The sequence below is a fragment of the Indicator indicator genome, chromosome 1 (assembly GCF_027791375.1).
Source record: "Indicator indicator isolate 239-I01 chromosome 1, UM_Iind_1.1, whole genome shotgun sequence".
Taxonomy (NCBI): domain Eukaryota; kingdom Metazoa; phylum Chordata; class Aves; order Piciformes; family Indicatoridae; genus Indicator; species Indicator indicator.
In genome coordinates, this window is record NC_072010.1 from 17,821,329 (window position 1) to 17,849,254 (window position 27,926).

The following is a 27,926-nucleotide window of genomic DNA, read 5'->3' on the forward strand; positions in this document are numbered from 1 at the left end:
TTATGCAAGTGCTTGTTCAAAAATAAACATATACCAACTCATTGATATTTACACTTAGCAACCTGCTTCCAGAACAGCATGATTTTGCTATAAAGTGAAACTTTAGTGCACTGTAAGTGCAACTTATCTTTTAGAAGTAGCTTCGCTTCCCATGCAAAACCTCAGCACACCACCACCACCACTTAGCTTTAGACAGTTCAACCTTTTCTTTTTTTCATTCATCGTAATGCAAAGACAATAAAAACTTGTCCACATCCATTCCTGCTGGAAAAGAATTTGGTAGCTTCTTTTTCTGTAGGAGAGGAAAAGAACAGGTGGGTTAAATACAAAGAAGCTGGGGCTAGTGCAGAGTCTGTAGACACTCCTTTCTTACTCATCCTTACATCTACCTTGCAGACATAACTGTACAAGGCTTGCCTAGAAATCAGACACCAAAATGCATATACACTGAATGCGTGCCCACAAGCCATGAAGAGCATAGCTCTGGGCCAGGATTAGCTGAGCTCTTGGTTCAGCAGTGGCCCACCCAGCTCTCAGGAACAGCCTCTCAACTCTCCTCACACACACCGTGTGAACAAGTGAGCACTTTTCAGTTACAGTATTTCAGGAGTACTCTGTAACTGAATATGGTACAAAGTACAGTATGGTACAAAGTTATACCATGTCTCCTTTCTGATTATTTGCAGACATTCCCTTTTCACCCCTCACACCTTTACTATTTGCTGTTAAATCCCAAAGTCAAATGAAGATGCGTTAATAGCTTGAGGCCTAGTATGAGTTTGGCCTAGTTCCTACATTCCACCCAGAAACTTGAGTCTAAAGTTAGAATTTAGAAAGTCACCCATGTTTTCAGAGAAGTAATTGATTTTCAAAGGGTAGAGTCAGTAGGAGTTACTTGTGTTTATCTGAAGACTACAGTTTTTTTAAGAGCTTGTTAATTCAGAGTTGGCTCAAAAGCAAAGTTAGTAAAACTGACATAATGTCAAGGATTTGGACTAGCACCTCTGAACCATCCCATTACAAATAATACATATACAGACATCTACCATGTAATCTGAGTTTTAAATTAACGAGTACTTGCCTTTATTTTCTTCTTTTTTGATGGTGTTGGAGAACTTTGAAGTTCTTTTCTATTTGCAGAACGAGAATTCCTCTCACCCTCGTTCAAGTCCTCTAGTTTCCTTTTCTTTACTGCGCTCCTTAGGGGTCTGAACTGTTGAGTATTGTCCTTCAGGGGGGTTGTGGTGCTAGTCCTTGCAATAGCTGCCCGTGACAGGATCATCAGCGTGTGAGCAGCCATACTGACGCTGTTCTCACTGCTTGTTTCGCTAGCTGGGCTGCAGGCCGGCAAGTCTGGTGTGGCAGGGGGGACCATTATTCTAGGGGTTGTGCTGTCCTCATTGAAACGCCGACAGGTGGGTGTCCGTACGCTATCTGTAGTATCATCTGCATGCCTGTCCCCAACCCCAGATGGTGTACGGGGTACCGGCAGTTCTCCGTTTTCAACTGTTTTGCTGGTTGGGCTATGCCACTGAATGTCTTGCAACATTTCCACGCACTGTTTAGTGAACGGACTTGACAGGCAAAGGCCTTGGTTAGAAACTTTCGCTGGTTCTCGCTTTGGTTCCTTTGAAGACAAGGAAATGGACACTGAAGTTTTGCCATTCCCGTTTGCCAGTGACCCTTGCTTTTTGTTCAGCTCTTGTACCGAAGCAACAGTCTTCTCGTTCCATAAGCTAACACTTTGTTGGCCATTGGAGAGTTTGGCAGTGTCCTGGTTCTTCTGTTTTTCATCAGTATCCCTTCGTAATTCATTTTCCTTATTTGCTGTAGTCTTGTGGAAGGGATCTAATGGAAGTCCTGCAGTTGCCACCTTCCGCTCAGGCTGTGGCTCCTTTGCAGATGCACTTCTGTTGCTACCAACTTCTGGCTTACAGAGAATTCTAGGCAACGTTTTCTCTTTCTCTCTCTTTGTTATTTGTGCCTTAGCAGAGTCAACAGCAAATAAAGTATTTTCGTTTTTTTCTTTTTGGGCTAAACTCTTAGTAGCCTGAAACTGGGTGTTTCCTCCTGGAGCAGGTGGGACATTATCAAAGCAAAGCACCCTCCTGTGACTTTCACTTTGTCTTGAATTTGAACTTGTGCTCTCTACTGGTGCAACAGGTAAGTTATCCTCCGCTTTCTTTCCTAGATCTGTGGTGATACGCTTGTCTGAATTTCCAGTCCTGAAAGTGAGACGAAAACAGCTCAGCAACATACTTGTCCTTATCAGAAAAGTTAGTTTCAGCTGGCTAGAAGTCCCTACCTGCCCCTCAAAACACCTTTCAAGCTCTCTCCATTCTCCAAATGTAAATATTTTATGAACATACACAGACCAAGAGTAAGGGATGACAACTTCAGAAAGCTCAGCAAAGGCCAAAAAGGTATGAAACAGTCGGTACAAAGAACAAAGACTGGGGCTCTTCAGCCTGGAAAGGGAGATGGGAGAAATGCAACAGAGCTCTGGGGAAAAATAGCCAACCAAAAGGAAGGTATTTGCTCTATCTTCCAGTGGAAGGACTAGGGGCAAGTAAACTAGTACCACGTTTAAAACAAAACTAGGAGGTTTAGACACTGCATATAAATAAGCCCAGAACCTTTTTACCCCAAGATATTTGTGGATATGCATAGTTTACTTGAGTTCCAAAAGAAACTGTGTACACTCATAACAGGACAGTCCACCCCAGAATACTGATTGTGGCTCTGTAAATCCTTGGAGCTCGCACTGCTGAGAGGCTGCCAGAATATTCTGGGCAGTACCATCATGCACATGCTTTGTACTATGCCCTATGCATCTGCTGTAGATGATGGAATAGAGTGCAGGGAAAAAAAAATTTAGGGGGCATCTGGATGAGAACATACAAACTCTTCAGGGCTTGGTCTCCACCTGGCAATCTGCCACATTATCCTGAGAAGACCACCACTGCACTACAGCAATGTCAAAAGAAAAATACTTCTGCTCTGTCAGCTCAAACATTGCTATATCTGTACCATCTTAGAATCATAGAATGGTTCAGGCCAGGATGGGCCTCCAAAAGTCATCTAGTCCAACTTCCCCACCAGCAGCAGGGCCATCCCCAACTACAGCAGGCTGCCCAGGGCCTCATTGAGCCTCACTCTGACAGCTGAAACACAGATGCAGATCTAATAAGCTAAACTGAATGTGGGCCAGGGAGTGCTAAAGGCAGTGAGGCTGCACTCTGAAACCATGGGTACCACTCATCTGAAAAGGAAAAACAGTTTGGGTCATCAAAATCTCCCAGTAAAGCAAAATTTCTTCTAGTTTTTCTTTCTAGATTCCATTCAAATGATTTCGACAACTGAGGCAGAAGAAAATAAACAAACAGCCATACAAAATGCCTTTTTTAACAGCAAAATTCTAGCACAGGCTGCACCAGCACTAGCACACATCTACATTAATGCTCCTGGCAGACAGACAGGAAGAAATAAAGGGAATATTGTTTATGCCATTGTTAAAAAAAACAGCTGCTCTTCTCTCCACCCATACTGTATAAAGACATTCATGTCAGGAAAAAGAGAGCAGGCCTGACAACGTGGCACTACTGACCTTTGTGTTCGAGAAACTGTATGGTTCAAAGGCTCAGCTACACTTGATACCAGTTTTCCTGGAACAACAGATGAAGCAATAATAAACTACAATATTCCAAGTAAATCATCACACGGCTTGTATAATGACATTTCACTTGACAAAGACTCATTAAAGAAAAACCCAGTACCAAAACTTTGCAATTCTTTCATAAAGCCTTTCATTCAAGTTCATGCATTAATAGATGGGTATGAACAAGAAGTTGCTCTTAGGTAAGACACAGGCCTGGCAAAAGAAAACCAGCTATGCTGGATATAAAAACGCACCACAGGGATGTCCAAGTGGAAGGGAAATAACCACAGGGAACTCTTGAGCTATTTATCAGCGAACCAGAATGCAGACTAACTATACACTCCTAGCTTTTTTCTTTGGAGCTTCATTCTATTTTCACGTGTAAGCCCACTCTTTCAAAAAAGATACATAGGCCAAAGCACATGTTGTCCTTACAACTCGATTTATTTTCTATTTTCAATTACTTTTCTTTATCTCCTCCCAACAGTGAGAATCAATGTAACATGAATCCTGTTTCAATTTGCTATTTAAAAAGCAAGTTCTCAATGAAATCAAGATACAAAAGTGTACACCTGAAATGGCAAAGAGAAAATATCTGTTAACTCTTCTAATAACTTCTTTGTTACCATGTGGCTTGGTTTCAATGGCAGCGGTAAACTGTACATGCAACCAACGAGATTAAAAATAAACAGAAACATAAAAAGACCCTTTTAAAACAGCATTAGGGCTTTGAAACATTAGATTTTGGAAATATGCTTGATCTCAAATCTAGAGTTAATTATATGCTGGGATTTCTTCTTTGTAAACCGAGCAAATGAAGTTACCAACAGGCTTCTTTCAAAGCCACCTCAGCAGTTACCTGGCAGAGGACAACCGGTATTTACAAAACTGTTACTCAGAACTGACATTTCTGCAGAATTCCTACTTTCTTTCTGCCCTTCTCAAGAATGCCAGGTGGGTACCTGTATTAGTCTTGTTTCTTCCTCCAGGAATCTTTTGTGATTTGGGAGTGATGGGAAGTTTAGGGACACTTCTGTTACACACTGGACTAGCCACAGGCATATGAAGAACCTTGAAAGAATCAAAATATTCCATCACAATTCACCAAAAGGCTCCTCATTACTTAATTTTTGATTTTTTAAAAGCTTCATTTGTGATGTGCTACCTGGCAGGCAGGTGCTGAGAACGTATTTCCATTTTGTCCTACCACTGAGAGAGGTATCATTCCCACCATTCCTTGCAAAACAGGCTGCACTGGAGATGTAATTATAATGGCAGAACCTAAAGAATATCACAATGTTAAAGTCAAACAGAAACTAAAAAGATTCCAATGAAAATAAAAGCTTCAAGACAGGATTTCTTAAAATTTATGCATGGTCAAATCTGTGGCAAGAAAAGCTGTGGTCTCATTGTCCTTACTATATACAACACTACTAGGAAAGAGAGTGAGCACCTGTGTTATTCTTAGTTTATACCGAATTCTTTAGTTAAAGGTCATTTTAAGAAATGGTTCAAAATTAAGCCTGGAGTATGACAAACCTACATTAAGGATTGAAATCTGAGTTAAAGCAATTTATAAAACTCACTAAAAGTAACATCAAATAGCTCATTTTGCTGCTTAGTAAAAACAAACTATTGCTCGTATTGTTTTCTACAGCTGGCATGTTCGAAAGTCATTACTGTAATTATTTTTTTTTTTTTAATTCCAGTGCACCCCTAACACCTTCCCCTTACAAGCACACAGCAAGCTGGGAAACGCTGGCTTTGTATGTAGATATCTAATGTATATTCCTGGCTTGTATCACAGGATTGCAGGATGTTAGGGGTTGGAAGGGACCTCTGGAGTACAACCCCTCTGCCAGAGCAGGATCATAGAATCTAGCACAGGTCGCACAAGAATGCATCCAGATGGGTCTTGTAAGTCTCCAGAGAAGGAGACTCCACAACCTCTCTGGGGAGCCTGTTCCAGTGCTCTGTGACCCTTACAGTGAAGAAGTTCTTCCTCCTGTTGAGGTGGAACTCCCTATGCTCCAGTTTACCTCCATTGCCCCTTGTCCTATCACAGGGCACAAGTGAGAAGAGGCTGTCCCTTCCTTCTTGACACCCAGCCCTCAGATATTTATAAACATTTATTAAATCCCCTCTCAGTCTTCTCTTCTCCAGACTAAAAAGCCACAGGTCTCTCAGCCTTTACTCATAAGGCATGTGCTCCAGTCCCTTAATCATCCTTGCAAGCGCAGTACACAATAATTCTACCTAATTAGTTGGTTTAAGATTAATTGTAAAATAAAATAAAATAAAGCACAGTAAGACTAAGTCAGAATATTTAAGCCGGTTTCCTATTTAACTATTTATGTAATTTTTAAAACAGTTGTTTTAAAACAGTTATTCTACAGGTTGTAAGAATGTCCAACTGCTAGATATAAAAGATTTATAAAACATGGATACTATGATAGTGCATTAACCACAAAGTGGAAGAAAAGTTTCAGAAGTTAAAGAAAAATGTAATCCACACATTTCTTCAGTTACAGGAGCACTACACCAGGAAAAACATCCAATACAGAAGAATAGGCAAACTTCTGTTTCTGTACTGAAAAAAAAAAAAATCCAAATACTAGAACAACTGCATAAAGAAATCCTAATGACAGAAAAGGCCAAAACTCTTAAGATCTTGCATATACTGTTGCACTGGCCTCTCACCACAACAAAATGACTACACACAGAAATTTAAGGATAATGCAACAGGTTTCTAGCTTCAGAAAGAAATCTAAATGTGTTGATTATTTACAGTTAGGCTTACCCTACATATTTTTATTGCTGTTGTTATATGGATGATAGAACCAGGAGAGATTTTGTATTATTAAAAAAAAAAACCTACTTCTAGTATAGAGTATGTTTTTGGAAAACGAAACAAAAGAAGGGAGTAATTTTGGAAGAACTTTCCACATCTAGACAGTTATCCAAAGAGAATGTGGATACCTACAACGCTGAGCATTTTATTTGTGATGGGAATCTTATTAAAACCATAAAACCTGCTCTGTTTAGCTAAAACAATGCAATCTTTTCTAGTATAACCAAACATATGCTTCCTAAATTTATCACTGCTAAAATTATATAATTTAAGTTTCTGAAATATGAGGCTACTTTTTTTTAAAGCAGCCCGGTCAATGACTCCATTTTTCATTTCATTTTTAGTAGCAACTAATAATAGTAAACAGAGTCTAGTCACAACTCAAAAAAAACAGGCAACTCCTGGATAGATTCAAGGGGCAGGTACAGCAACATTTACAAACTGTTTACTTCTAATGCACTCACAAAAAGAAAAGAATTAAAGTGCTACATGAACACCAACCTTCCTGTCATTTTCTAGTAGTGAGATTACCTTGTGGGAAGTTTGAAGAGACAGCCTGGTTTGCTGCAAATGCGTTGCTGGATCTAGGAGGAGTCCGTAACTGTTGTACAGCAGGAGCTTGGGCAGCAAGCGGCATAGAGTTACCAGGCCATACAACTACATTTGATGGCGTGACAGCTGTGCCCAAGGTAGCTGGATCAGCCATGCAAGTAGCTATATAAAGGTTGTTTGAATTCCCCAAAGCTGTGCTTGTTGCTGGCATCAACTGTATGAATCCCCCTTCCTTGGAAAGATTAGTTGTACCTGCTACTGAAAAAACAGTGCAGTCTTCATTCTGAGTGTTAACTGAGGTGACCACAGGATCCTTGGGTCTAAGCACAAGAAGATTCTGCTCTGCCAAAGCTGTATCTACGTGTTTTTCCGTGTCTTCTGCAGTTAGACATTTGGACAGGCCTGCAGTTTTCGTCGGGGATTTGGCTGGAGAAGATAATATTATAGTCGGTAAATTCTCTCCGGTGATGCTGGAAACAGCATTATTTAACTCTGTGTCTGAAGAAATAAATGGATCATCACTGATGATGATCTTGAGGGACATTATGTTAGAAGGATCAACATCCATGGGTTGACTACTAGAAGATACACCACTTATACTTCTGGCCTCAGTACTTGTCTCATCTGTTGAGGATGTAGTTTCTGGGAGAGGAGATTGGTGAATTTCAGATGTAGTAAGATTATTTTCAGTAGATACTACAGAAATTTCTGTACATGTGTCATCACCAGATGAGAAATACATATTATCAGCATCTGCTTTTGTAGAAGACGATGGTTCTTGCATTTCCCCTTGTGTTCCTGAGTTAGAGGGTCCTGAAGCGAGGTTAAAATCCTTCTTACAAGGCTTATCAAGTGTATGCTGATCATTTGGATAAGTTTTGTTAGAAGTATCAACAACTTCAAGCTGCAACTCTGCTTTGTCAAGACCCAAAATCTTCACTGCAGATCCTGCAGTACAGTCAGACTGCATACTCTCTTCCTGATGGTCAGAGTGGTGGCTAGAGTTCTCCTGTAGAATAGCAGGTAAGGCAGCTGCATTGCTTGTTACAGCCTGTTCTTTTCCTGCATCTGATGATGGGCTAGAAACTGATGAAATGGTTTTTGTCAGCAGTACGCTCCCACCAGAAGGGCTTTCATTGAGTGTTTTTTCAGACAGTGATGTATCTGGTGATAAGTGACGTTTAGTTCCAGAATGTGTTTTGTTTTCACTGGCTGTAGTACCCTCTGCCAAGGAAATCAATGAAACCTGCGGACTACCAGAATGAACATATTCTAAGTTAGGACTACTTTGAGCGCTATGACTTAGTGGGCCTTTTTCCATTTCCACAGCTCTTTCACTTCCAGGTACTAATGCAGATGACTCTTTTTTCTCATAAGAAACTCCATAGTGTTCATTACATCCACTATCAGAACTCTGCCTCTTATTAGGTTCGGACAAAGCAGGCACAGAGTCAAAAGCAATTTCAAGCTCTCCGATATGTTCAGGGCTAACAGTTTTAAGTCCGTCAGTCTGCTTCCTTGCTCTGCCACTTTCATGCAACTGTTCGTTGGTTATATTTTTCTTAGCCATATCATGCTCATTAATGCTGCTCTTCAAGGCACATGGTGCTTCTCCCAACTGAAAACCTTTACAGGACAGTGATTCTCTAGGATTGTCACCTGTAAAACACAACAAATCAGTTCTAAAAATTATTAGAACAGATGATCCCTTTACAGCACTTTATAAGCAACTTACCAGTCTAAATGAAAACTGTTTCACATGAAATGAAGTGGGAACAAAGCTGCTCATCCTTACTTCCAAGCTAAGTACATGAAACTCATGGTTACATACATTAAGCAATTTGGCAAATTGGTTTGTATATAAACACTAAGCGTACACTTAATAAACCAACTATTTAAGTCACTAAATCAGATTTCCAGAAGCATGAAAGATATCCAGGGATAAAGACCTTTTTGCTCTGTTTCTCATACATTTTCACTAAACAACTGCTACTGATTGGCTATTGTTAAGAACAAGGTAGAAAGACTAAACATACCTTTTGTCTGGAGTAAGAATATTTAACTGAGAATATTTAATATTAACTGACCAATACATTACAGTATAGGGAGAAAAGATTCATATGGTTAGATGTAAAGTATTATCTTTACATATTCCACAAGGAATACTGCAAAGTATCTCTGTACTTGTGTGTATGCTGATGGACTACTGTTCATTTTAAGAGACTGAAACTTTCTAACAAACTAGAAAGATGTGCTTTTGTGGTCATGCAAGGCAAATGTCAGACTGGATATTGTCACTGAAAACAGAAAAATTCTGAAATGTACAAATGATCTGACAATATTTTGAAAATTAAAAGTGAACAGGCTAGAAGAGATTTAAAAGAAAAAACACCACCACCTACATCTACTAGTTTCTTCTGTTCCTAAAGAATTTTCAAGTGTTTCCAGGTTATCCTCATCCACCAGGATTGCATTCTCTACTCCACTCTGACCAGAAATACCAGCAGGTAAGTTCTTGTTTACCTTGCTCTTTCCTATTTTCAAAATACAGCATGAAGAATGATTAAACACATCATTTAACATACAAGTGTGATTATTACACATTTTAAACAAAGCATTTCAAATTCAAGAAATGCCATCCTAAACTCAACTATTTGTCTACATTTGTAACAAATCCAGAAATATCATTGAAATGTCCTTATATTTTATGTAAGGATATCCCTGATCAGAAAACCAGAAAAATTTTACAATACTATAGAAAAACAAATGTGAACCATCATCTTTTAGACCAGAAGTATCTAAAATAACAGCAATAAAAGAACCACAGAGCCAGCACAAAATCAGAATTTCAGACAAAAAATGCTGTACTTTATAGTCATGCATAAACACGTATAAAATATAATTCTGAATTGAGGGACACAGATGCCAACAGTCCACTTCTCTTGCAAAAGAGAATTACCTTTGTTTCTTCTTTCTTCACCATTCATGATGCTTTATACTAATGGTACAAGTAAGTATAACATAACCTACCATAATCAAACAAATCAAAGAGTGCCTGAAAAGCTGGATCTGATTCTGTCTGTTCCAGAATGTCTTGTATAGCCTCTTCTGACATATGAATTTCACCCTGTGAAAAAACAAAACATGCATAACTGTTAAGATACTTAAAACAGTCAAGATTTGTCCTCTTGTTTTCAGATTGTTTCTAGTTCTATTACTTCTGCTTAGCACAGAAACAAAGACTAACACTGGAAACATTTCTGCCACAACTTTACTGTCTGTTAAAAAATATTAGAAATATTAGAAATAAAGTCCCCTAAAACCCAAACGTCTTTGTCAGACATTACACCCTGTACATACATATTGGAGTATCGATAATCACACAAGTGTTTTGGTTGGAAGAGTCAGTGAGTACAACCCTCAACACCACCATGGCCATTAAACCATGTCCCCAGGTGCCATGTCCACACATTTCTTGAACACCTCCAGGGATGGTAACTCCACCAGCTCTTTAGCCAACCTATTCCTATACTTGACCACTCTTTCACTTCTGAGCAGAAATAAATCACAAGCAATCGAGCCCCGAATTGGAGCGCCAAAAATAAAAAGTGTGTCGGTGTGAGCTGAAATTGCCCCCCCCCCCCAACAATAACCAGGCTAGCCCAGTCTGGAAGCAAATGAAGGCTGTATTTACAAGCAGATGAAATGCAATGAATATGTACAAATATACAAAATTCACAACACTTACAAATATATACAATCAACAGAAAAGCACAACCAGGCTCCCTTTGCTTCCCCCCAAGGGGACCCTCCCAAAGGGGCCTCCCTCTCCCAGGAGCTTTCCCCCCAGACTCCCCTGGACAGAGAAGCAGAGTTAGTTAAGCAGAAAGTTGTTAACTTAGCTGCCAAGGTCAGTACGTGTTATCTTCAGCCAGAAGAGAAGAAGAAACAGCAGCCAGACAGCCCAGCAACTGCCCCCACTGCCGAATGCAGAATGTGCAGAAATGCCTATTTTGTTTTGGGTAATAGTTCTTAAACATTTCTATCTATCCAATGGAAGTGTTTAGAACAATCAGTATTTTGCTTTCTTACACCCAATAGTGACTTATTTACATTCTTTCACTTTCTCTGTTCTGAACTTTGCAAGGAAAAATTAAAAAGACAGTTTCAAACCATCACATCACTAAAGAAATTCTTCCCAATACTCAACCTAAACCGCCCCCAGCATAGTTTCAGGCCATTTCCTCTTGTTCTATCACCTGATATTAAGGAGTAGAGAACAACCCCTGACTCACTACAACCTCCTTTCAGGTATTTGTAGATAGTAGTAAGGTCTCCCCTCAGCCTCCTCTTCTCCAGACTAAACAATCCCAGTTCCCTCAGCCACTCCTCGTAAGACTTGTTCTCTAGGCCCCTCATCAGCTTCACTGCCCTTCTCTGGATACACTCCAGCACCTCAAGGTCTTTCTTGTAGTGAGGGGCCTAAAACTGAACACAGTATTCAAGGTGTGGCCTCACTAGTGTGGAGTACAGGAGCACAATCAATTCCCTACTCCTCCTGGCCACAGCGTTCCTGATAAAGGACAGGATGCTGTTGGCCTTTTTGGCTGCCTGAGCACACTGCTGGTTCATGCTGTCGATCAGCATGCCCAGGTCCCTCTCTGCTGAGCAGCTTTCCAGCCACTATGCCACCAGTCTAGCATTGCATGGGGTTGTTGTGACCCAGGTGCAGGACCTGGCACTCGGCCTTGTTAAACTTCATACAACTGACCTTGGCCCATCCATCCAGTATTGTTAAGAAAGACTAAATCTTGGGCTACACTGAAAGCTTATGCAGATAATATGGATGCCATGAGCCTGCAACAGCCAACCACTGGCAAAAAAATGTTCCCCAAATTAACCCTAATTGCTTGGTTTTGCATATATCTAGAAGACAGTGCTAAACAGAGGGAAGTTTTGTTTCATTTGCCCATCACATGTTCTGTAATAACTTATACATACTTTCCCGTGGAAGGCACAGCTGCACAGGACACTGCTCTGAGGTTCCTGTTTCAAGCTGACTTCTTTGGTAGCAGCCCAGGCAGAAAAGAGCTGGGCTCTCAGTACATACTCAAGTGTCCAAATATGAAGTTTCTTCTGCCTTCCTGGAGATCTTCTAAGCATTCTGTAACTTTTGATATGATGGTTGAAAGGGTGGATATCCTGTGTGATATGCCTTGATTATTCTCCTTGAACTACTCTAACTAGAATTGTCAGAGTTGGAAGGGACCTCATGGATCATCTGGTTCCATGTCTCACCACTCTCATGGTGAAGAACTTCCTAACACCCAATCTGAAGCTACCCACTTCTAGTTTTGCTCCATTCCTCCTACTCAGCATCCTGAAGAGACCCTCACCACTGATTTTAATTCTGCTCAGAAAAATGGAATAAAGCTTTTCAGCTCCACATTTTGACAAAAATGGACCTGAGAATCATCTAATGACAGAAAAATAGCTTTTAAAACCCAGACATCTCTAATTTGTGAACAGGCAAATGCCCCTACTCTCCTGTCCTTTCCATGAGGACCATGAATATTCTAATTCCGTCATTAAGAGTCCGTTATAACTCTGTGATTGCCAGATCCAGGTTTGAAGAACCGTGAACACTACAAGTTTCCTTTGTAGAAGTAAAATGTACATTTCCTCCAGAAGCAGGACAACATTAGATTTGAAGAAAAAAATCCTTACTCATACTTCAAAGGCAATTTTCTCCTGTTATTTTAGACAATCATGTTTATATTACAGCAAATCTGAAAGTCAGATCAGACTAAAAATGTCTGAAGACCACCAGATATTTTAAGTTCCTTTTTCTTTTACAAGGCTGTGATGGTTTAAAACTGTCAATTTTTAATTTTTCTTCACAAAGTTCAAGCAGAGAGAGCAAAAGAATGTAAATAAATTGCTATTGGGTGTAAGAAGGCAAAATAATGATTATTCTAAACACTTCCATTGGAGAGATAGAAATGTTTAAGAACTACTACTCAAAACAAGGTTGGGGAGTTCGGGCAGCTGGAGTTCTTGGCTTGCTTGCTGGGCTATCTGGCTGCTGCTTCTTTTTTTCTGGATGAAGATAACACACTGACCTAGACAAGCTAAGTCTAACAGCCTCTCTGCTTCTTGACTCTCTGCCTTCTGCCAGTGGAGTCTGGGGGGATGCCCCTTGGGGGAAGCAAAGGGGGCTTGGTTGTGCTTTTCTCTTGATTGTACATATTTTAAATGTTGTGAATAGTGTATATTTGTACATATTCATTGTATTTCATCATAGACTGTAGATTTGCTTGTAAATACAGCTTTCATTTGCTTCCAGACTGAGCTAGCCTGGTTATTGTCGGTGTGGAGGGGATTTCAGCTCTCACAAAGGCTGTTGATCAGATCACCAGACAGAAGCTGGTACCCATTTACCTGTACCAAAGATGCCATGCCAAGCTGGGAGGCAGTGACTGTGGGACGGTGTATTTAGACCTCAGTCTGCAGGTAACAATACCAGCTCACCACTGCTATAAGTGGTCCTGTTCCCTTGGCTTTTTACCTTCCTGCATGATTATGCTGCCTTGTGGAAATTAATTCAGTGCTAAACTGGCTCAAAATGAATGCCAGCAAAACACTAGTATCCTGTCACTTCAGATCTTCAAACCTGCCCGTCACATAAGGTCAGAGTTAATGCCTATGCAAGTGAAGTGTGGAACAGGCCCTGGGCAAAAGCTACCAGTTCAATAGACTTAGATGTACCATAAAACAAACAAAGAGAAAAAAAAGAGAAAGAGAAAAGCAGTCTCAGATCTTAGTCAGTAAACAGAGGTTCAGCATGACTCCCATAACTGATTATTCTCATGTGCCTTGTCTTCAAAAGAATGTAAACAACAATCCACACCTACCTGAAGTCCAAGGATTTCATCAATTGAAGTCTCCTGCTCAGTGGGACCACTGTCAGTCTGTTTAGGGGCCTGAGTGACATTGCCATCACTGGAACACATTAGTCATTAGTTCAGAATTCAAAATTAAATCAAATAAATAATATGTATGAAGTTCAGAGGTTCTTTTTATTACCTGCTCAGGATTTTGTTTATGTTCTCAGCAAGCTTCTCTTGAAGAGATTTGTTGCTCAAGATTTTCTCTCTGGCATTTTCAATAACCAGTTGCTGGAAAACAATTTTGAAGTGGTCAGATGTCTATTTTTATCATCACTAGAAAAGAAGCATGAATTTCCAACTTACAGGTTAAAAAAACCCCAAACGTTACTTCAACACAGAAAACACTCTTTAGAATAGAGAGACAGCCAATCTGTGACTACATGGCATTGCTATGGAAATCACCCCAAAACATTCCTGTACTTCTACTCTCCTAAAGTACAGCAAGGCTTATTGTGATTTCTGGTTTCTGTTCTCTAAAAAATTACTGTATTCTGACAGCTTACAGGTAGCTTAGCAAAGCAAATAGGTCAAGGAAAAAAACAAAACACTCCACACAGCCATGGAATCCTCAGTAGTTTAGAACATAGACCAGCCAGCTCAAATACAAAGCAAGAGAACTATTCTTCTAAAATTAATTTCTACAATACTGAAGACAAACACTATGTAAAACACTAGTTCTCCTTAGCCTGAATTTGTTTAAGTGTAAATACCTTCCACAAATGTATACTCACTGGGAAGTTGCCATCTATGAACTCTTCAAGTGGCTCACTCTCTTTTTCTGTTATTACTTCATCAGGGTCTTGAGAAGTTCTGGTTGCTGAAAGAGGTCCAGGTGTTGTAATATTTTTCCTCTTCTGAGAATCACTAAAACATTCCAGGAAGCTTATTAAGTATTTTCAGAGATTAAGCAAACAATAGACCTAATGGTCAGTAAATCAAGTGTTTCACTTCCTCGTTAGCAAACGAAGATTTTAATCAACAGAAAATGAGCTACATACTGAAAATGCAGTACAATCTGATACCCATTTCATTATATTGTATGCATATGTTGTGTCTGAGCTCACACAAGTTACAAACAAGCATACAGTCTAGGGGGCAAACAGCACAATGGCAAATTGAATTCCATGCCCACTGTTTGGTGATTTTTCTCCCCTTCAGTACACCTTACTTTAACTGGTAGTACAGGTTCTAATTAACTGCCACTCAAGAAATTGGGCATTACCACTGAAAATAAAGGTCTCTCAAGGAGCAGCTGCTGTCAGAGGCAAATGAGTATTAGGCTGCATAAGAATTTATATGATCAATAGGGAACATAATACTTTTATATGAAATCACAGCATAAGGTCTTCTGAGTTAAGATCACTCACATACCAAAAAACCATGCAGGAACAGAGAGGACTTGGAAAAAGTGTAATTTTCCCAGCTCTTTACTCATTTATAAGAAAAATCACCAACCGTGATTTAGTCATGCATAAAGACAGCAAATGGAACACAAATACCAGTTGACTCATTAAAAATAAAAGGACACTGGAATCAAAGAATTAAAAAATCCCAAACTAGTACAAGAACAGTTTTTCACACCACTTTTAGTGGGAATATAAAAATTTTAGCTGACAGAATTTACTGAAGCAAATAGTTTTTCTAAGTTAAAGGCAGGAAAAAAATGCACACTCGTACCAACATTGAGAATCTTCATAATTGATAAGGGTATTTTGGAAAGAATACCAAATCTCAGGCTCCAAGATTATTTGCCTATATCTAACACTGGAATAATGTAATGACCCACTATATGCAGTAAAGAAGCACAAGTAGCCTCCTATCAGTCTAATATTAAAATCTTTGACTTTTCTTTTTGAAACACTGGCCACTCTCAGTGAATCTTAAATATGAAACACTCCAACATCAAGGAAAATTTACACTAGACATTAGAACACTGCAGAACCCCTGAATGACTTTTAACAACCCCACCACACCAAAACAACAAAAAACCCCTCTGTGTTTACCTTTTTCGTCTTCCTGGAGAAAGCAAGTTTGAATGAAGCTTTCGTTCTTGTGATGCTGGAACTTGAATGTGTATGAAATCCCCTGCTTTATTAAAAAAAAAAAAAAAGGGGTCTTGATGCCAGTACTTTTTCCAGTGGCACTGTTAGAGCACCACCAAAAGTTACACATTACTTATTATGTTTCCAGTCAATTCCTGGGAATTCATACAAAATAATTTGGTATTATCCTGACTATAGAAAATAACTGCTTGTCTTTAAGAGGAAAAAGAATCCTGGGACAAGAACTGCCAGGGCTGATTGACAGGTCTTTAAACTAATTTCAAAGGGGGAAGAGGGAAAAATGAGGCTCACTGAGGACATTCCTGGGACAATTGTGAGACAGGGTACCAGCTCCACTGCTGTCCCAGGGGCTGTAAGGGAATAGTGAATTCTGCAACACCCACAATGGTAACAGATACTCCTCCGCTAATTCTCTGAAGTGTCTGTATACCAACACAAGAAGCATGGGGAATAAGCAGGATGAACTGGAAATCTGGGTGCAGTCACAGGGTTATGATCTTGTTGCAATTACAGAGACATGGTGGGACAGCTCCCATGACTGGAATGTGGTTATGGATGACTATGTACTTTTCAGGGAGGACAGACTGACAAGGTGAGGTGGTGGAGTTGCTCTCTATGTGAATAAGCAACTAGAATGTGTTGAGCTTAACCCAGGGGGAGATGATAAAAGAAGTAAAGTTTATGAGTAAGAGTGAAGGGACATACAAACATGGATGATGCAGTTGTGGGGGTTTAGTACAGACCACCAAACCAGGAAGAAGCTACTGATGAGGCCTTCTATGGGCATCTGGAAGTAGCCTCAAGATCAAGTGCCTTGGTGCTCATGGGTGTCTTCAACCACTCTGATATTAGTTGGAAAGATCACATAGCCAAGCACAAACAGTCCAAAAGGTTCCTGCACTGCACTGATGACAACTTTCTCCTGCAAGTAGTTGGAAGAACCAACAAGGAGAAGTGTAATGCTGGACCTGGTATTAACAAACGAAGAAGGACAGGTTGTAGCTGTTAAGGTTGTGGGTAATCTTGGTTGCAGTGACCATGACATGTTAGAGACAAAGAAGCAGGGTACTAAGTAAAATTTCAACCCTGGACTTTAAGATGGCAAAATTTCCCCTCTTCAAGACTCTACTTAGAAATATCCAATAGACTAGGGCTCTGGAAGGAAGGGGGTCCCAAGAGAGCTGGTTAATATTCAAACACTACCTTCTCCAAGCTCAAGAGAATTGTATTCCCTCGGAAAAAAAACCAAGGAAGGCAAGCAGAAGACCTGCATGGATAAGCAAAGAACTCGTAGTAAAACTCAAAAATAAAAAGGAGGTTTACAGTATGTGTAAAAAAGGACTGGTCAATTGGAAGGATTATAGAGATAGCCAGAGAATGTAGAGATGCAACAAGGACGGCCAAGGACCTCCTGGAACTGAATCTTGCCAGAGGAGTGAAAGAGAACAGGAAGGGTTTTTTCAAATACATCAATGATAAAAGGAAGAGCAGGCAAAAGGTAGGACCACTACTGCATGATATGGGAGATACAGTCACTGATGATGCAGAGACGGCAGAGGTGCTGAATGCCTTCTTTGCCTCAGTCTTTACTCCTAAGACCAGCCCTCAAGAATCTCAGTCTCTAGAAGCAAGGGAGCAGAACTGAGAGATGTGGACATTCTGCTGGTCAGTCAGGACTGGGTTAGAGATCTCTTACACCAGCTGAAGACAAACAAGTCCATGGGCCCTGATGGGCTCCATCCACGAGTGCTGATAGAGCTGGTTTATAGTGTTGCTGAACCTCTCTCCATCATCTTTGAAAAGTCATGGAGAACAGGAGAGGTGCCTGATGACTGGAAGAAAGCAAATGTCATTCCAGTCTTCAAACAAGGCAAGAAGGAGGACTCAGGGAACTACAGACCAGTCAGCACCTCCATCCCTGGAAACATGATGGAGCAGCTCATTCTGGAGGTCATCTCTAACCACATGGAAGACAAGAAGGTTATCAGGAGTAGCCAACATGGATTTACCAAGAGGAGATCCTGTCTGACTAACCTGATAGCCTTCTATGAAATTATGACCAAATGGGTAGATGAAGGAAGAGGAGTGGATGTCATATATCTTGACTTCAGTAAAGCTTTGATACTGTCTCCCATAACAGTGAGGTGGATTGCAAACTGGCTCGACAATAGAGTTCAGAAGATCGTCATTAGTGGCACCGAGTCAGCTTGAGGTCTGTGACCCATGGCGTTCCCCAGGGATCGGTTCTGGGTCCAGTTTTGTTCAGTATCTTTATCAACGACCTGGATGAGGGCATTGAGAGTACCCTCAGCAAGTTTGCTGATGATACAAAACTGGGGGGGTTGGCTGACACCCCCTCAGGCTGTGCAGCCATCCAACGTGACCTGGACAGGCTGCAGAGCTGGGTGCAGGCAAACCTCATCAAGTTTAATAAGGACAAGTGCAGGGTCCTGCAATTGGGGAGAAATAACAACAGGCACCAGGACAGATTAGGGGCTGCCCTGCTGGAAAGCAGCTCCACAGAGAAAGACTTTGGAGTGCTGGTGGACAGCAAGTTCTGCATGGAACAACAATGTGCCCTTGTGGCCAAGAGAGCCAATGGGATCCTGGGATGTCTCAAGAAAGGTGTGTCCAGCAGGTCGAGGGAGGTTCTTCTACCTCTCTACTCTGCCCTGGTGAGACCACACCTGGAATACTGTGTCCAGTTTTGGACTCCCCAGTCCAAGAAAGACAGAGAACTGCTGGAGAGAATCCAATGGAGAGCCATGAGGATGATCAGGGGACTTGAGCATCTCTCCTATGGAGACTGAGAGCTCTGGGGCTGTTTAGTCTTGAGAAGAGAAGACTGAGAGGGGATCTCATCAACATGTATAAATATCTGAAGGGTGGGTGTCAAGTGGATGGGGCCAAGCTCTTTTCAGTGGTGCACACTAATAAGACAAGCAACAATGGGTTCAAACTTGAACATGGAAGATTTCACCTCAACATGAGGAGAAACTTCTTTACAGTGAGGGTGACAGAGCACTGGAACAGGCTGGCCGGGGGGTTGTAGAGTCTCCTTCTCTGGAGACTTTCAAAACCCACCTGGATGCATTCCTGTGCAGACTATCCTAAGTGATCCTGCTTTGGCAGGGGTGTTGGACCCAATGATCTCTTGAGGTCCCTTCCAAACCTCTAATATACTGTGATATCCTAATTAAAACATGGGGATCATCCCTATCTGCTAAAAGAAATATTTTGGTTGAGGGTGAGAACACAGGATAGAATAATGACAAATGGAGGTACTTCTGATCTCCAAACTCATGTTAGCAAACAAGTATGCAAGAACCGTTTCTCTTTCTGTCACCCCTTATATTTTTATTACCTGAACCAGTTTGGAAAGCTAGGGGAACAAGGCATGAATTTTCTGAAACTTTTAGTGGAAGATGATTAGCCCTGATTGTAGAAAATGCCCATCCATATCCATAGACTTTGCACAGGAAAAAAACCAAACCAAAACAAAAAAAGGTTTAGCAAAGTGTGCAACTTACTGCTCATCCTGTTGTCTGCGGTTTGTGACTGGTTCACAAACAATGTATTCAGTCTTGTCTGTGATATATTTTGATTTATTGCTGGCCTGTGAATAACTTGAGAAGATACAGTAGAAGAGGAATTCTGTGTCCCTGACTGATGGGCTACTGACAACAATCCTGAGTTTGCAGGAGCTGATTGCTGAAGCAGTCTCTGCCTTTTCATTTCTACGATTCCACTTCTTGTACGTACTACAGATAAAAAGATGAAAAAACATGACAAGGGAATTTTAAGAGGTTGATTTCCCAAGAACTAATTTAAAAACACTAGTATTTCAACAACTAACTTAGGAACCTCAAAACATCTTCTGTGTTACAGGTTTGAGAAAACATAATTCGAGAATACAGTCAACTTATGTGGACATTGTAGTCATGCTTGTATCACTGCTTAAATACATACAGAATCATACAAAAATGGTGTTTCATTATATAATACAACACTCATATAATTGACCTTACACTGGTTTAGTTATTTCAGTTAAGTTTGCATTTATTTATCAAACTAAATTTGAGAACTTTAAACAGCAGACCACCACCAGATGCAAGATCAGTCACTATCTGTGCTTCGCATTCTCTTTTCTCATACTGGTTACTCAGCAGAAGTGCTACAGAAGGGAAAATTTATTTTTAAGTAAAACTTTTTTTTTGAGTGTTCATTTGGCAGATTTTGTAATGAAAGAAACAGTTCTAGACATAACAAGTATCTTTCCATATTTTGCTTAGATAGGTTTATATGTGCAAAAAATAATTGTTTCAAGATTGCAATCCATTTTTATGCTCCCCTTCTACAGAAATCCATCACAGTTAAGACTGCTTATGTTATCTATTCCTCTACAAACCACAAATTAAGTCAAGAGCTTCCCACCTGAGGCAGCAGTTTTTAAACTTTTCGACTGTTTAAACTTCCAAAACCTTTTCATCAGGGAAGAAAATGCTATATAGATAACTTAAGCCTCTTGCAAAAAAAGTTTTCTTTCTTGGTCATTTCCTTTCTTAATCATTAAAGTAATCCACAGACTGCACTGAAGACAAGAGACAAGCTGAAAAAAATACTGCAGAACAGATCTTACAACACTTCAAGAATAGCTGCAGTATTCCCTCATTTTTTTTTTTGAAAAAAAAAGATAATTTCAACATAAAGCCTACTGATCCCATGGAATTGGCTTACTTACTCCTTTGATTAGTAGAAAATCCTGTGAAATTCTGCATGCTCCTAAAAAATAAAGCAGGTGATATAAGTAATAGGAGTACAATGGAAATACTCAGCTACACAGTGCAATGGTATCTATCAAATGGTTAATGGCATTTTGGTCGCAACCACACATTACTTCAAAAAGCTTATGATTGTTAGTTTTGTTCTTTCAAACAATGGTCATAAATCCTTCAAACGAAGCTTACTTTTATGTTTTTGATCAAGTAACCACAATGGTATCAGATTCTAAATGAATCATAGTAAATTGCCTTTATTATAGGAAGGCCACACACACTAATGCCACAAACTCATGACATGTCTGCTCAACTATTAACTCTCACATCTTTTTTCACCACCTCTCAGAGGCAACAGAGAGCAAAACCGTTCTCATACAATGAAAAGGGGAGATGATCAACACACAACCTGCAAGTTTATCTTCTTTATTTCAAAATGTGATTACCTGATCTGAGAAAGTGTATAGTCTAATTTTTTCCAGAGAGATGACATCATTGCTGGAACTTCATTTGTTGTTTCTAAAATAAACCATTAAAAAACCCAATGTTTTAGATGCCTAAACCAGATACATATTAAGAAAAAGTAAAATCACAAGCAGAATAATTATCATGAGGCTGTTTCAGACATCCTCTAATTGTAGGTGTCTAGTCACCTTCTTAATATTCATTTGACAGCTCTATGCCTTAATTTAAGAACTTTGATTGGCATGAACATACACTCATCATGGATAAAGTTCTCAATTTTAGAAGCCTAAATAAAATTGAGGCAAACACATTCATGATAACAATTCATGATGATGAACTCTGACAGTCTTGGTGCTGCAATTGCTTCTTCCTTGGGGAGCCTGATTCAGTGACAGACCACCCTCTCAGTGAAGAGCCTTTCCTAATGCCCAGTCTGAACTTGCCCTGACAAAGCTTCATTCCATTTCCTCCTGTCCTATCAACAGTCACCAGACAGATCAGCACATCCCTCTTCTATTTATAGTGTATACAACAGTGTAATTTTACAAGCATACACCTATACATTTTGTCCACTTTATTACATCCTTGTGTTTTATTAGAGGTTCTGTTAAAATTTGAAATTAAAATATATACTGGCAAACCTAAACTAAGATAATAAATTCTGTTCACAAGACACTGATTGAATTGGCTGTTACCTGCCTAATATGGAAATCTTCAACTTCTAGCATAGATGAGGGATTGCTGTAAGTCCATGTAAGGGTAGAGACATTAAGTCTTCCTCAAGAAGTTCACAAGAGATAAGAAAAAGAAAATCTCATTCTGAAGACTTACCTTTTGTTTTCATGGCTACATACTCATTAAGGATAGTAGTCAAGTTTTTTCCACAAAGAGACTAGAAAAAAAAATACTGATCTTACAATCTTTATTCATAACTTTATACTTCACCTGCTTTATCACACTGTATTTAAGCAGTTCTTTACAAGACTATACCATGCTGACCCTCAATACAAGGAACTGTACACTGCTGGTGTCAAGCTGTTTCAAACTAGGTAGAGAGCAATCTATGAAACAAAATGCCATTATGAACATAAGGTCTGAAGTGACTGCTCTTGTTGCACAACACTGGTATAGCAGTTTGAGTTGCATGACCTCCTCTGGCCTTTCTTATTATGGATTAAAACAAAAAATAAGATGATAAACAGACGCAACAGAGTAGTAGCATGTATCATCCTGAAACATAACATGCATTAAGAGGCAAACCCAAAGAGAGCTTCTGTCAAAAGTAAAATTTTTAACAGTAACGTAGAATTAATTTTCGTGATGTTGTTCTTTTAGGTGAAACACACAGAATTAAGATTTTAAGGTTACCACTATCATTTGTTGTACCTTCTTTTCTTGTTTGCTAGTGGGAACTCCATGCGGTATGACAAATGCAGCACCTTACTGCAAGTATTTTGAGCTGCAACAAGAATTCTTTCTTAGACACTATCATATCATCACTTTTCCATGAAAAGTGGGAAAAAATTTTCTCCTGGTAAATGGAAGAGAATTAAAATCTTTAAGAATCTGGATTAATGTACTTACATTTGTGCTTTCTAATTTTTACTAGCCACGGCTTGGTTCTCCAACCAAGCTACTTCACCAACCCTGGATGCCTTTAAAGGTCATTTAGATGCGGTGCTTGGGGATATGGTTTAGGCATGAACTTTGTGGAGTAGGGTTATCGGTTGGACTTGGTGATCCTGAGGGTCTTTTCCAACCTGAATGTTTCTGTGATTCTCAATTCCCTACCCCCAAAATACAGGTGACTAAACAGTTCTAAATTAAGTAATTTCAGTGGTCTACCTTGAATAGGTGCATCAAGAACTTACATCTTAGAAAAAATATTTCACAAATTTTTAACACTGTGAACAAAATCCCAGATGATATAATTAATGGATATATTAAAATAATGGAATAAAAAACAGGATGAAGATGCACACATGCTGATACACAGCAAAAGCTAAACCCTGTAACTTTCATACTGCATTTCACTGAGTTTAAAAATGCATAGTATGTAATTACCCTGCAGCTATATGCACATATCTACATATGTAGCCACACACTATATTTACACAAACCTGAAGTTCCACATTTCACCTGGGACAAAGTAGATGATACTGATCAAAGAGGAAGCTCAATTGAAGCAGTTTTTGTTAACAAAATCTGTTAGACTTAAGATAAAGCTGAGGTACTACCTAAGTATTTAGTATGTACTTGGAATGGAGCATCACCTGCTACCCTATCTAGGATAGAAAACAATCTCCAATAAATGAAAAAAGCAGCCCTGAAATCAATAAAACCCTTGCGACATCATTCCACGAATTAACCTCAAAGCCAAAAAGCAGACTAAACATAATAATATGCTGAAATCAATTTGTGTATTTTATGCTTAAATATTTTAGTAAGGTTAAACACTAGAAACAAAATAACTCCTGATACCACAGGATGCAAAACCAAACCACCCCAAACCCAGAGGAGATGATCTAACTAAACATTTAAAGTATCATTTCAGAAGTAATTTTTACATTGAGAGAAATCTCAATTTTCTATTCCATAGATGCAAGACAATTTAACTGTCTGCTCAGCAAATACAAACTTACCAGCAAGCAGGCAGGAATAAACCCATCCTCTGTACAGTGCTCTGCATATTCTTTCAAATCTGAGCTTTCCAAAATGAATTCACGGCAGGTAGCTGTAAGCTTTTCCTGTTGTAAATATCCTGCAACAAATCGGATAGAACATTTTGCTATTTCATTCATTATTTCTACTCAATGGGTATCAAGGCATTAACACAATTAGCTAAGCACAATGTTGAAATAATCAGATAAAAAATTTGTATGTTACACAAGGAAAGTTACTTTGTTAGAATATCTGTTACAAAATATTTAAGAGGCAAAAGCAGAAAGAGCACAAAATATTACTGAGATTACACTAAAAACTCCTCAAAACTAGAAGTGTAGAAATATGAACAATTTATTTCCTTGTCTGCACTAAAGATCGATGAGAAAAGTTCTTGGCTCAGGTGGCTGATTGATTAACTCTCAAATGGACTGAACAACCCAGTTTGATAATTAAACGCAATTCTACGATACTTTGTTCATAAAACAAGCTGCTACAATGCAAGAACTGTCCATGCATCTTCCTGTTTCAAAACAAGCAAAACCTGTACAGCTTTACAACAGTGGAAGAATTACTTTAAAAATAAGCATTTTACAAAAATTAGTAACAGAAAAAGGTTTACACACACCCTTACTGTAATTTTCACTTTGAATAGATGTACTAGCTGCAACTTATGCTCTGTACACACCCCAAGTAGTTAGGCAACATCCTGAAAAAGTTTCCTTTCCCAAAATTCCATATTCTGCTTTAATCAAACTTCTAAAGCTTTGCCTTAACCTTCAAATGCACTAAATGTTAAAAAGTAGAAAGAGACTGATCTGAACAAAGGATTCTAGAACAAAGAACCACAAAACTTCTTGCTTGTAGCAGAACTGAGCATGCTATGTTTTGAAGAAACAAGAACATATGTGTCTAATTACAGAATGCAGGATATATATACATTAGCACACATATTTGAATAGTCCCCCCAAAATGTCCCATCTCAGTTCAGGAATGTCTACAGAAAAATGTGGCCTTAAAGTCTGCATAAAGACAAATCATTCAGCAGATCCCAGTAGAGCTTGGAAAAAACAAATCGTATTTCAGACACAGATGCTCTTGTCTTCAACAAACAAGCAAACTTGAAAGTTAAACACAATTTGGGAATAAGCACTGTGAGTTTAATCACAATATATGAGCTGGTCTATCTGACAGAAAATACCAGTGGTACCCGTGGAAAGGAAAGGACTGTCCTATCTAATTTTTCAAACAGATTTAGCTAGAAAATTCTCAAGCCACAAATTGCTGGAAGCTGAAAGCATATTTTGGGAAATGCAGTTACACAGTAGTCTCATCCCTATCAACTATACCATCTGCAGTTGGACAGGATGGAAGACAGGGTGTTAGGCTAGGCGGAGCTTTGATCAGTACTGGTATGGCTGTTCTTAAAATAAAGCTCTTACATTTATGTAAAAGTTGCAATATTATTTTCTTGAACCTACTACTACAATATTGCTTTCATACAGACACACTGACACATACACCAATTTCCTGCGAAATAAGGGCATTCTAAAGTTTAAAAACACCTGAATTAAGACCTTGTGGAACTGAACTGAGCTGCTTGTGCATACACTGCATGCAATCATTAATGCTGCCAAAACCATATTAAAGGCATAAAAGGTACAGCATCTCCTGAATTAGGAGTGATTGAATATTGTTTTATTTCAAGAAATGTAAAGACACATCTAACTCACTAAACATTCATTCTAAGATTAAGAAAAAAATACTTTTCATATGTATTTTTCTATGTGAGCTCAATCTATCATTTGTTTCTCACACCAATAGTCATCAAACTTCACAGCACAAGAATGACTGAGAAGAAAACAATGAAAACATTGAAAAAATAGTAATAAAGAAACAGAAACAGAAGAAGAGATGCACTGTTGATCTTCCCAAGTTGAGAGATGCCTGATGGAACACGAATGCCTATTAAAAGACATAAATAGCTACAAGGAATATCCTGTTCTACAATGTTAGGCTGCTCACAAGTTTTCTAGACATGATGCATGCACCATACCACAACAGACACAAGATAGGATGGATCATCCCTAGTACACGTTGTTGCCAAGATTGCGTACTATATCTGCAAGTCTCTGGTAGATAAGCTTTCTACCCAGAAACCTGTAACTTAAGCAATTTTTGATAGAAAAGTACAGTGAGAAATGTCCCTCACATAGTTTTAAATCTTCTTATACAATACATGGAGTTTCTAAAAACTGTCCACTACTTTACAACAATAGCAGTACTACATCTTACTAGCCCTGTTTCTCAAGACAATAGCAAGAAACATTTCAGATAGTAATACACTGTCCTATAAAATACTGAAGAAAAGATTCAGCCTTAACAGCTTTGGTGTACAAAGATTATGGACCACTGAAACCCCAATGTCAGAATACAAGCCACCAAGAAATTTGGGCAATCCATGCCAACAGGTACTTACATGAGGGACTTAAATGCGAGTTATGATTCTAATTACCATTTGTTCTTGTCTTTGGCAGTATCCAACTAATCCAACCCATAAAGTCACTTAAAAAACTCAGTCTACTGCCAAGGTTCTGAATACACTTTGGGCTTTCCACTGACACTGAGCAAACTCAAACTCGAAGCAACCTCATAGGTGACAGAAACAGGGAGAGAAAGAAAAAAAACAACTAGCTGAACCTGAACATTAACCTAGTCTACTCTGTAACTGTGGATCGCTCTTGTGTTTCTCCTGTAATCCGTCATTTTACTAAACCCCAAACACCAGGCATGTTTATAGGTGAACTACCACATTTTTCTTGATTCCTGAAAAACTCGAGATCAAGGCACAGCGGGCAACAGCCCGCACGGCCTGCTGGGCTACCCTGCGCCCGCGATGGCTCCAGAGGCCCAGAGTCGCTCAAAATGGAGCTGCGTTTGTTTCCCGATGGAGACCAGACAGGGGTGGAGTAGCGGGGGGCCAGCCCAGAGACCGCCAGGTCAGGGGCTACTCTTCGAGAGCAGAAAGTCAAGAAAAATGAGCCCATGGAAGGAGAAGCGAATCGCGATCGAGGGTCAAGGGCGCAGCCGCTTCATTCTCCTGCCGCGCCACGGGCGCTGCCGGCGTCTGACAATGCCCAGCAGACGCCCCCTGGTGCGGCCACCACCTCCAACGCCTCCTCGCCCCGGGAGACCCCGCCGCGCGTCAGGGGCAAGCGGCGACCCCCGCCCTCACTGGCTCACTCACCCAGCACCAGCCGGGCTACGTCGGAAGGCAGCAGCATGGCTCGCGGCAGCAGGGGGCACGGGTGAGGATAGAGGGAGGCAGCGGAACACAGCGCCTAGAAGCGCAGCACAGCGGCCCCGCCACCGAGGCGAAGGCGCGGAAACTCCGCCAGGCACAGCCGCGCCCGGCCCCTTCCGCCGGAACCCGCCGCTGCCGCGCATCCGCTTCCAGGTCCGTTTGCGGCCGCTGCCGAACGTGGAAGTGGAAGAAGTGTGTACCGCAGCCGGGGCGGCCGTTCTGCCTCCCCGGCCGGCACCCGCCGCTCGTAGGTGGGCTTTCTTCTGCCTTCCCTTTCCGACCGGCACCAGGCCTCTCCCCGGCCGAAGTTTCGTGGCCTCGAGGGGCTGCTCGACCTTCCCCTGCCGAGGTGAGGGCCCCGGGCTCCGCGGGGCGGGCGGCCCCTGAGGGCCCTCACGCGTGCTGTGGGGCGCGCTCGCGGCGAGCGGCCAGGGCGGGATTGGGAGAGACAGAGCTTGTGGTGCCGGAGCGGCTGGGTAGCGCCCGTGGGTTGTGAGTGCTCTGCACCCCTCTGCGGCTGCTTAGTAAACGCCTTCCCATGATTGATTGTTTTAACGGCTGTTTGGTTATTATTGCTGTTGAAATTAAGAACAAACAAGGGCTGGCTTCTTCCACTTTGATACCCAGTCCGCACAACATAAAACCCA

At 40.3% G+C, this 27,926-nt stretch overlaps 1 protein-coding gene across 1 annotated transcript; it reads right to left on the bottom strand.

Annotated features, from left to right (window-relative positions):
• Positions 1–214: 214 nt before the first annotated feature.
• Positions 215–27,259, bottom strand: LOC128969315 (protein NPAT). Its single transcript, XM_054384128.1, has 18 exons — positions 27,223–27,259; positions 23,957–24,075; positions 22,146–22,206; positions 21,296–21,368; positions 20,816–20,856; positions 19,605–19,835; positions 16,015–16,099; positions 14,743–14,875; positions 14,148–14,239; positions 13,976–14,063; positions 10,092–10,188; positions 9,464–9,595; positions 7,041–8,720; positions 4,824–4,939; positions 4,621–4,729; positions 3,608–3,665; positions 1,082–2,225; positions 215–292 (listed from the first exon to the last, which is right to left on the bottom strand). The coding sequence occupies exons 1-18, from the start codon at positions 27,257–27,259 to the stop codon at positions 215–217; spliced, it is 4,374 nt and encodes a 1,457-aa protein (XP_054240103.1).
• Positions 27,260–27,926: the final 667 nt, after the last annotated feature.

Coding starts and splice junctions, on each gene's coding strand:
- LOC128969315 (XM_054384128.1), bottom strand. CDS start 27,259: ATGCTGCTGCCTTCCGACGTAGCCCGGCTGGTGCTGG. Junction 24,076..27,222: donor CGTAGCCCGGCTGGTGCTGG/GTGAGTGAGCCA, acceptor GATTTGTTGCAG/GATATTTACAACAGGAAAAG. Junction 8,721..9,463: donor AACAGAAGAAACTAGTAGAT/GTAGGTGGTGGT, acceptor TGTGTTTTACAG/GTGACAATCCTAGAGAATCA.